The sequence below is a fragment of the Enoplosus armatus genome, chromosome 12, assembly GCF_043641665.1.
Source record: "Enoplosus armatus isolate fEnoArm2 chromosome 12, fEnoArm2.hap1, whole genome shotgun sequence".
Classification (NCBI taxonomy): Eukaryota; Metazoa; Chordata; class Actinopteri; order Centrarchiformes; family Enoplosidae; genus Enoplosus; species Enoplosus armatus.
The window spans coordinates 6,232,900-6,244,117 of NC_092191.1; the positions used below are offsets into that span (position 1 = coordinate 6,232,900).

At 44.0% G+C, this 11,218-nt stretch overlaps 1 protein-coding gene across 1 annotated transcript; it reads right to left on the reverse strand.

Moving 5' to 3' along the window:
- Positions 1-1,530: 1,530 nt before the first annotated feature.
- synpo2la (synaptopodin 2-like a) lies at positions 1,531-10,991 on the reverse strand. The gene is made up of 4 exons (XM_070916392.1): positions 10,890-10,991; positions 7,182-7,333; positions 6,123-6,841; positions 1,531-4,160 (listed from the first exon to the last, which is right to left on the reverse strand). The coding sequence occupies exons 1-4, from the start codon at positions 10,989-10,991 to the stop codon at positions 1,531-1,533; spliced, it is 3,603 nt and encodes a 1,200-aa protein (XP_070772493.1).
- Positions 10,992-11,218: the final 227 nt, after the last annotated feature.

Consider the following 11,218-nt stretch of genomic DNA (forward strand, 5'->3'; position numbering starts at 1 on the left):
TGGCCATCCTCCTTTAACTTCTACAGGCTGTGGGATTTCATAACTATGTACAATCCAACCCTAATTCCCAATTTTCTGCCATGCAACCACATCTGACCACAACCCTTTATGTGAAATGATGTGCTATGACCCCATTCAGTAAACTGGCCTACCTATATACTGCCTATATCCCCCTCCACAGCCACTCTCATTTCTTAAACCTTTTTATAAATACTGGTGCCTCTCAGTAAGTCAACGTCCCCTTGCACCTCTTCAGATTAAATCACAATTAAACAAAATAAAATACACATTCCTTCGTCTGTGTTATTTGTTTAATAAAAGTTAAGAATTTACATATATCTGCAAAGATCACACTCATACTAAAGAGGCTCTGGTGTGCCTAATGGAAGCTCTGATATCCAGTGACAAGTGTATATTCAGTGACAGCCCCGGCACTTGTTGAATGTGACCCATGCTAAAAAAATAGCATTTCTCCCCTGCTATAGTGAGCAGAGGTATTTGGCACAACCTCAGTAACACTTGCAAGAGCAAACCTTGTCTTAACATATAGTTCCACAGAGAGCTGAGGCGTTTAAAACCTTTTACAATTTTCAAGGGGTCATGCATCATTAAAACCCCTGGACAAGAAGACGAGGTCATCATGGGTCTCTTCTTGATAGTGCTACACACAGAGTGGGTAAAAAACATTTTGTTATCAGTGTTAAAGCCTGCTATTTTTTCTTTATGATCCTCCACCTGTCAACATACTACAACAAACATCTTCAGTGATTTAATCCTATGTCAGAATCGCAACGATTCATTTTCAACATCTTTCAGACATTTCAAGTTTCAAAGAATATTCAGTACAGGCTCTGTTTAGTATTTCTGCTAAATTAGTAGAAAGAGATCTCCAGAAGCCTTACACAAACCTCCCCCAGGACAGGCATACGGTGGACTATACAGCATACAGTTTGTGCTGGTATACTCTATTATTGTCACTCAGATACAATGTGAGTTAATGCATTGGCAGCAGAATAAATGTGATAAGCAGCATTTTGAACAGCACGTAGATTTGTATGATCTATGACCATTATTCAAGTTCTTACATCTTACATAAAAACTTGACTGGTTTCTGGATTTCAAGTTCATACTGAATCAGTTAATCATCTCTTGTTACTTCATCACCTTATGTTTACAGCTGAATTTTAGGCTTAAATAAATGGATGTAGGGCTGCTTTTTCATTAATTTGTCACTTTTTTAATTGATTAGAGAATTGCCCATCACAAAAAGCCTATGGTGACATCTTCAAATGCTTGTTTTGTTTGACCAACCACCCAAAACCCAAATATATTCAATTTACAATGATGTAAGAAGAGAAAAACCGGATTTTGTCACATTTGAGAAACTGAAACCAATACAAATGTGCCATTTTTGCTTGACTTAAACAATGGCCCAATTAACAAAATTGTTGTTGATTAACTAGTAATTTAAGCACTAAATAAATAGTACATGAAGATGTCCAAGCGTGGAAGTGACTGATTTACTGCTGTTCACATTGCCCCTGGCCTCCAGACACGGGGCTGGACGCCTCCCTTGGTGGCAACAAAACGTGGTTTGGGTGCCTGAACTGGGTCGGACTTGAGTGATGGCAAAGAGGCAAGGATGCTGAGCTCAGGAGCACTCTGGAACTGCTTTGCTGTCTGGAGCCCAGTGGTGTATGATACTGGTGTGTAAGGTGTAGGGACTGCAGGGGGCACAGGGTTTGGAATAGGGGTGGCAGAGAATTTTGGGAGGCTGGGCAGTCTAGCTGGTTGGGAGGGAGGTGAAGCTGGGGTTGGGGCTGGTGTCAAGAAAGGGGCCGGGGTTGGAGTGAAAGGAGCAGGAGGTGGGGAGATCATGCCGGAATGAGTCAAGCGTTCTCCGAGGGTAGTGGCTGAGCGGGGTGCAATGACTTTTGGGACCAGCGTGGGAGCTGACATAGGTGTGGGTGTGGAGAAACGCTTGACCTCGAAGACACGGGCTGTTTTGAGGGGGATCTGCCGAGGTGAGGTTAACGAGCTGCCCACCATTGTTGTTGAGTAGTCACCCTGCTGCCTCTGGGCCTGATGAGAAGGCATGGCTGATAGATTAGTAGCACTGCCCCCATAGTTGAACATGGCAGAGTTGAGCTGGTATGGCTGCCGTCTCATAAAATCCAGAGCCTTAATGCCCTCTTTTTGGGAGCCTCCTCTACCCCTGCTGTCTGGTTTGCCTCTATCCCTCTGAGGCCCTGTTGGTATAGAGGGGGCCAGGAGTGGGTTGTACCCTATGGGTGGAGGGGCACGGACATTCGGGGAGTATTTCCATGGAGAGGGAAAGGATGGATTGGGGGAGGAGTCAAGGGGTTGGGTTGCACTGTGCGAGGCCACTTCCTGCTGGTAAGGGGTCTCGGGTGGGGTGTCCACTACGTACATACCCATGCGGCTCTGCCTGCGGGCAAACAGCTGGGCCCCCTTACCCCCTGCTTGAAGAAACTGTGGGGCCTCATGGATGACCCTAGGCTTGGGTGCCACTGGAGGAGGCACCCTCCCAATGCCAACCTCACTACTCCTCTCCTCTTCTGCACCATCATAGATGGTTTCAGAGAGTGGTTGTCCGTATGTGTGTCGGGAGGACCTGTCATCCAGGTTCTGCACCATAGACAATAGATCAGGATTGGGGGATTTCTTTGTGACATCTGGCACATTGAACATAGGTTTGGGCTTGCCACCACGCCGTCGAGCCTCAAGTAAGATTCCTGTGCGACCTGTTGGACCAGGAATAGGGGTTGGAGCTACAGCTTCTGGCTGGGAGACCACTGACACTGAAGCTACAGGTGCCATAGAAAATTGAGGTGGAGGCTGAGCAAATGGCACTTGAAGTGGAGGCACTGGGGCAACTGGGTCAGCTGAACCAGGAATTTGAGATACAGGAGGAACCAGGGCTGGAGCCATTGGTACTTGTGCAGCCAGGGGCATTGAAGGCATAGACACTGGGGCCACAGTTATAAATGGAGCCTGATGAACAGTAGTTATTGGTGGTGATGACTGCATTTTCTCCACAGAAGTGGAGATGGCTGGAGGGTGAAAGGTGGAGGGAGCTTCTGGTGTCGGGGCAAAGGGACCTTGAGGCACAGAGAATGGTGGGGAGAGCACTGACGGAGGACCAGGGGGTAGCTGTGATATTACTGATGCAGCATTAATGGCTAGTTCAGAGGCTGCGGAAAATGGTGGTGGCACAACAGCTGCTGAGGAAGGACGCTGGGCCGTCTTTGTGACAGGTGGTCGGAACGTTACAGGGGCAGTCGCAGCTCGAATGCTGATAAAGCCAGGAGTGAAAGGACGTGCCGTTCTGTTGAGAACATTACTAGCTGGTAGTTCTGGTAATGGTGTTTCAGCGGGTGGTGCAGGTCTGGTCAGAATAGTCACTGAGGCAGTGGCTGGTTTTGGTGCTACAGGTGGAGGTGACATCACCATACTAGCTGTACTAACTGCAGAGTAGGATAGGTCTCCGTTTGACATTACATGGGCTGCAACTGGACCTGGAGCCTGAGACACCTCTTGCTGTATGGCTGTAGGGCCACGTGGTATCATCTGCTGAGGCTGGAGATTTGGTTGCATCTGTGGTTGTATTTCTGGATGCAAGTAATGCATCTGAGCCTGCTCCTGGACTTGAGACTGTGGAGTAGCCTGAGGTTGTGCCGCCTCTACCTTCTTGGCATGCTCAGCAGCCCTCTTTCTCTGCTGCTCAAACAACTGGGCACCCTTGCCTGCAGTGTCACTCAACCCTGGACTTGGGGCGTCCTCTACCCCACGAAGGTCCCCACGACCTTCAGTGCCTGCGGTTGCCCTCTTCTCCAGCATATCTAAGTAGTCACTATCCCAAGTTGGATCAGGAACTGCTGAGAAGCCATCCTCATCAAACTCTGATTCACTGCCAGGGAATACTCCATCCTCCTCTTGTGAGTCCCGGCGCCTATCCTCATCCACACTACCAAAGCTGGTGAGGGTGTACTTCTTGGACCGCTGCCGCCTCTTCTTGAACATCAGCACCCCCTTGGAGTGAGGGTTGGGAGCATCAGTCAGTAGGGACGCAATTGTTCGACACTTGCTTTTAGCTTCCTTTACATTTTTGTCTTGCGGTGTATCTCCTCGGTTCAGTTCTGCAGGGTATGAAAGCCATAGCTATTAGGAATAGTTGCACAATAGCATAACAAGTACTGCAGTGTGGTCAGATAAGTATGAATTAACAGATTTAACTTTTAAACCAAGAACAGACTCTGACATGAGCATCTAAACCTGTCCTGAACGCCATGCTTTTAACAGACATCCATTTCTTAACTTGCCACTGGGGCACTTCCAGGAAAATTCCAGGCAAGCCTTCAGCTTCTCACATTAGCTGGGGTGAAGGATACATTTGCACATTATTGGTCTTATGTACTCTGACATCTAACTTAACTAAAAATATTTGCAAGCTAGTGGAAAGTTGCATGTTGTAGGTGACTGGAAGGAGAACTTCAAAGGGTAGCCACAACATATCCTTTAACTTGTTATGGTATTAAGCAGATTATCATAGGCATCCCAATTCTGTTACCCTAATATGCACTGCCATGTGAAGGGAGTTTTTAATTTGTCTAGGACAGGGTTCCTAAGTAGGACACTAGATGCTAAACCTGCACACAGTGATGGCAAGGGGGATTTATAAGACTAAAGTTATTTAAGTTCTTAAAGTAGCCTGTTGACTTCAAATAGCCCAGGTCTGTCCTTTTCCTGGTTCTTATTATGGATGATGGACAGGATGACAAGTTGCAGGAAAGAATGCTTAGTCAGTGTCAGTCCTTTGTATCTGTTGTTGCATCACTGCATTACTGCAGTTTTTGACCTCTCTACAAAGTTTGTAAATACCAAAACCAGTAAGACATGACTTTGTATCAGTAACTAGAAATTATACATTATCATATGTGGTAAACTTTGTGAAACATCAGCTTCCTTTTGTGACATTTTAGATACACACACAATCTTCAACCACAAGTCAAGGTGACTGTTCCATGTTCCCTTTTATATCTGTGACATACCATCGTATCATCCAGTTTAGTGGAGGCACATCTCTCTAAGTTGGTGCTTTTTCCACAAGCATAAAAACATACTGTGATGAGAGCCAACCTATGTCATCTTGAGTGTTGCAAAACATCACACTTGTTTTCTTTCATACAGTTAATAAAATAGCAAAGAGAAAGAACAGCAAGAGAAACAGAGAGAGATGAGAGGGAGGGAGGGGCAGGGGAAATGAGAGTATCCCTGCTTTGCTACTTGATACCTAAAAGCAGCTGTAGATGCTTTTCAGTGCTCCCAGATTGATCGCTGGGATTTTTACACACATAACTGGAGGTAAATATAGTAAAGTTAGTAGTATATAGTTATATTTTCAGACATTAATGGACAAGAAAAGGTGTTGAACTGCTTTAAAACTTGGCTCTGCCTATGTGTAGGATGAATATTGTAAATAAGTATTTTCAAGGGACAGGTTTGTTGCAAAATTAAGTTTACTGTTTGCTGATTAAGTTATCTGTTTAAATCAGCTGTTGACTGTTACGGAGGTTTGGTTTATAGATGAAATGTGAGCACAGAAGGTAGTGTGGATGGCGGTATTGTCAGTTTGGTGTTCAAGGTATGGCTTCTTGAACTTACTATCAAACCTTTATGGGGGTTTTTGGGAGGTTTGGGGCATATTGGTCTTGAGCTTCAACAAAAGCATGTGCTACACATACAACCTCTGCCTAGAAAAGTAAAGCTATATTTTTACAGGAGAGGAAATCAGCTGATCTTCACTTCAGTGATGTATTTCTGTGCTGCAAAGCAGATGGCACATATAATATATAGAAAAAAATATAATAACAAAATGAAATAAGCATACATAGGGCAAAAAACAGAAAGATTGAAATATGAAGAATCTGTATCAGCTACAAAACATAACAATGTAATTGATGATTATCCTTTTGTTGAGTTTGAAAGAGTTTTGTGACTCTTGAACTAACCAGTAACCTTTATCAGGAATGTGTATACAAGTGTGGAGAACCCATGTGAAACACAGGTCCTTGTTATTGTTCTTCCTCAGCTGTACTTACTGGCTTGCTTGGCCTTTTCCATGTAGGTTGTTGTAAGCTCCTCGTCAATGGGTTTATTCACAGGACCCACCATCGGCACCAGCTGGCTGCGGGAGCCAAGCATCAGGGCCTCCTTTGCCCTCTCAGGGGATACCAGTGGCACATTGGCTGGCTCTAGAAAGCCACTATCCTCCTCTTGCCCTCCATCCCTTGGCCCCTGGTCATCTGCTGAGGAGATGATGGAGGAGGTCTCAGTGGATGTCTGGGAGGACCACATTCCTGGACCAGGAGGCTGGTAAATCACCTCCCTCCGTGCCACTCCCGGTAGCCCCCCTCCTCCATCCCCATCTTCCCCACGTCCATCCAACAAACGGGGGTAAACATGTGCATCTGGAGCGCTGTCATAGCCACTCATCTCTGACGTCTCCCCACCCTCAGGGGAGGCTCGTCCTGTTGGTTTCCCCGGGATGGAGTTGCTGGGGCTGCGGCGTTTCTGTCGGCGCTGCCTCTCGTAGCCTGCCACGTCTGCATCACTGTCAGTCTCGCCATAGTAAGCCTCACTACCAGGTGGAGATGTCAAGCCACTGGTTATGGAGGAGCGGCTACGGTGGACCTCACGGACAGGTGGATGGTGGGGGTGGGTGGGTGACATGGCACGCAGAGCAGCGCGGTACTCTTTGTCTATACGAGGAGATGGGGCACGGGTCACAAGCACCACAGACTGAAAACCAGCAGGCACCCTGCAAACAAGTGGAGGGTTTAAAATATTGATGGGGCCAAATGAAGGCCCTTGGATGTGATATTAGAAACTAGTTTTCTAGTTTTTTCTGGACTTCTGTCTGTTAGAGTAAGTAGGATGTTAGCACAAGCAGCAGAAACATTTGTGAGACCTAATGTTGATTTATTTTGGAAATGTAATATACAGTAGTGTCAAACACATGCACTTTGTTAAAAGTGCATGTTTTTTGTCTTGTGATTTGAATCTTTGACTTGTGCATTATATATTTTTTTCTTGTTCTGTTTCAATATGTTGATATGATGGTATCTCTAGTAAGAGTGTGATTCTTTTGTTCCTCTGACCTTTTGACCCGAATGTGTAGTATCCCAGGGGAACTGTCGATGAGGTCCATAGCCTGGGCATGAGATAGCGCTCCGCATGGCTGTTCGTTGATGGACACCAGTTCATCAGCTTCCCGCAGGCCAGCCCTGCATGCCTTGCTGCGTTTACGCACCTGCACAAGCAAAACAAGACATAATTTCAAATACTTGAATTAAATGGAAGGACATATACATTTCTTAGTTTTGTGTTTATAGTGTTTTTCAAACAGCCAAGACCCTTCAATGCACAAGCAGAGTAATTCAAGGTGTGCAGCTATGCAAGGCCTGCTTGATGCTGTTGTATTTATATTCTATTGTTCCTGGATTTTATCATATGATCATATCAAATATGACTTCTAACTTAAGGCCAAGTCTCAGGTAGCTTTGGTTTAAAGAGCTCTGATGTACAGCAGATACTTAAAAGAGGATATTAAGACAACTGGTACAAACATCAAACATCATCACTCTTCTCCTGTCTTTCTTTTCCTGCTATTTTATTATTTCTCTTAGAATTGTATGTTCGGCTGTTGTAAATGCCGGGACAGAAAAAAACAGAGGTATGCTGCTGTCTTGTCTTGATTTGTGATGACTGACAGAGAGCAGACTTTGTCCTGACAGCTCAATCTTGCTGCGGACATATGCCACATATTGCAGCTCGAGTGGGACACTCAAACACACTTTAACATGGAAATGCCAGCCAGCAGCCATCTTCATTTGGTGCTTTGCTATTTGTGCCCAAGGTCTGTCAGGACCATGGCGTTATGCCCACCCTAAATTGCCTCATGTCTATGTAAGCCATGTCAACATGTTCCATGATAAATTCAAAGCAGATTTTTCAAAGACAATGACTGCAGTGTTGATTGCACTCTATGAGGCCACTGCCATGTATTAAATTAATATTGTATGTTGGATTTTAGAGATAAAGAAGCATTGCTTTGGTTGACCTAATTAGTTTTCTTTCCAGCTATTCTGGTTTGCCTGTAATGAAATCCCACATCCCTATTTAGCTAAGCTTTTCAAAGTGGCCTGTGCCTTCTTGTGGTACAGGAAGTCAGTTATTCATTCATTTAGTCACCTTGTGGTTGCAAGTCATAACAGTTATAATACCCTTACATGCTTGCACACACACACTGCATGGACTGATACAAAAATACACCTAAACTCATATAAATAAACACACATGCAGGCCCACGGGCACAAACCCAGCTCTGACACACCAGCTCTTTCAGTGAAGCCCCAGACTGCTCCACCTGTTATGGACGGTATAGTATGAGTACAAGATAACGCCTTCCTGCTCTCAGGGGTGAAGGAGCAAGCTGTTTTGGATAGTCGGACAGAAACAGCTGTCATCCACCGCTATAAAGGTGATATGGTGTCCGGACTCTCTGTGTACATACTACCACATTCTGCATAAGTCAACTACATGTAGGATTAACATTTTAAAGAGCAATCATTCTTAAGATGCTAAATACTGTCTATATGAAATCCTGTTTGTCCGGCAAAGGGGAATCTTTGTGAAACATATTTAACCATAAAGTATTTGTGAGGTCTTCAAGCTGAAACATTTCCTTTACTCATTTAGAATTGTTGTACCAATTTAATTACCTTTATCTGAACAACTTTTTAATTTATATTTTTGAGGTATATGATAGATAAGAGAGGTTTAAGATACAGTATATACATAAAGGGTGCATGCTTCTTCAATCCCATTGACCAACCGGAGGAGCAATCATTGCACAGTTTTCAAAGATACTAAAACTGTATGTCTTGTTTGAGGAAATGTGCACAAAATGATGACCAGGACATCATAAAACGTCACTGAACTGCTGGAACATGCAAATACAGAATATACTCTGTGATATTGTCATGGGTTTTAATTTAAAAATTAAAAATTTTAAGGACAAATTTATTTGAAAGTCTGAAGGGCCGAAGAGGTTGACCATAGCAAGTTGGTTTCTCCCTCCTGGTCATTTTTTCACAGCTCATGTGATGCCTGAACACGAACAATATGGAGTACAACAGAGGTTTAGCAATCAGGATTTCCTTTGCACGCGAACCTGCAAAAATAAGTTATACATTCTTCTTTAAGCAGCAAGATACTGAGTAGCACCCGTACAAAAATAGTGCATGAGGTAAATTTTTGAGTACTGAGCTGAAACACACACCTTGGCTGACCCCGTGACCTGTTGCTTCTCAACCAAAAATAGCCACCTGGAAAAGTAGTTCTGCTCGGTCAACAATTATTGAAAGTGTGTGTGGATATGTGTGTTTGTAAGATGTGTGTACATGTATGCATGCATTATGTGTGTGCAGGTGTACTATCCAGAAATAAGATCTCTCCATATAAAGATTTCATAGCAGAGAAAGTCGGCCCAAGTCTCTTTAAACAGGAAGGACAAGGTTGGTAGAAGAGCGAAGAGCAACAGCTGTGGATCGATGATTTTTACAACTCGTGTCACAGATGGTGACGGCATGCAACTGACTAGATACAAACAGCAAAGGATCAATACGAAGTCAGAAAATGTAACAACTTTACTGTAACTGAATTCGTTTTTTAACAAGAATAAGTTATAAGAAATGTATTTACTTTACTTTATCTCTCAGAGGTACTATTTTCTTCAGCTTGAAAGCCTAATTAATCCTTTTATCCAGTATATATTCCCCTTTGGCTTACATGTCAATCTTTCCTTTCTCAAATGGAGATCAAGATTCAAATCTGGACTGCTTCACTGGTGCCAAATGTGGGCACCAAATTCTTGTGAAGAATTTGCTCTAGGGGAGTAAAATGAGATGAGAGTGAACTTCCTTATAAAACAAGATGAAGATATAAAAGTAGTCTTTAATTCTCAAAATTCTCTAGTATTTTATATCACAGACACCAGTCTGGCTTGAGTCTGGCCTGAACAGTGATTTCAAGAACTGAACTAAATCCAGACTTTTATGACATTGATTGCTCACCTAAGTGGTTTCTACTGTTACAACTGTGTTTCCAATTAAGTCTCAGGTAACCTGCCATCTTAAATATGACCAAGCATGGCTGGAGTGATTTGACTTTCTTACTGAAACGATGACGTAGTGGAAACATGCTAGTTCAATAGTGCAGATCAGATCATGGTCATGGGTGAACGGTGTGTTGTATCCATAAGCTCCTCACAATACAGACAACAGTCAATACGATGACCGTAATGTACCAAAAATCTCAGCCACATTTCACTACTCAAAGCACAACTGAAGAACAGTGTCAGTAAGCAGCACAAAGTTACTTGTCAAAAACAAACCGAGAAACCAGTTACGACTATTTCAGATATCCTGCTCACTCTAAATTCATTATAGCTTTGGGCTTCATGCAGTTTAATAAGAGACACAGCATTCAATGGAAGATATGCGACAAGGTTGTCCTACATTCCCAGCTAGACTTGAAGTTTAAAGTTCACCCAATCAATCATCGGTGCACCTCTGCATGAAGACCATTCTCAAACAAGATGATGACTCATATTCAGGCCCCAAACCAACTTGCACAGCAGCCAATGTTCCATTTCAACCTTGTTCACAGCTCCTTAAATCTCTACCTAATATATCTCAGCTGAAGTTTCACTTCTCTTTCGCAAGGCTGTTGAATCTAACACAGTTTTCTACTTTCCACTCGTGAAATGACTGCCTTTGTCCAACCTGCTGAGTGACCCGCCTTACCTTAGCCACCTGGAGCGGCTTCTGATGCTCCAAACCTCCCTGGAGACGAAAGCCCCATGGCGCTCCACCGGACAATGTAATTATCACTTCCTCTGCAACCATTGTTCTGTTCTCTCTGTCTTTATTAGCTTTTCTTCTTTTTCTTGGTTATTTTCAGCTCCTCTTTGGTTTTTATAATTCGTCTGGGGGGGGGGGCCCTCAGTGTGTTGGCCCCATGGTCAGTGGTCAGGGCCCCCTCAGAGAGCTCTGACCTGCTCTTTGCCTGCCACACTGTCCGGGCGCTGACTTCTCTCTGAGTCCAGCTCTGAGGCCGGCGCTCACACCTGAAC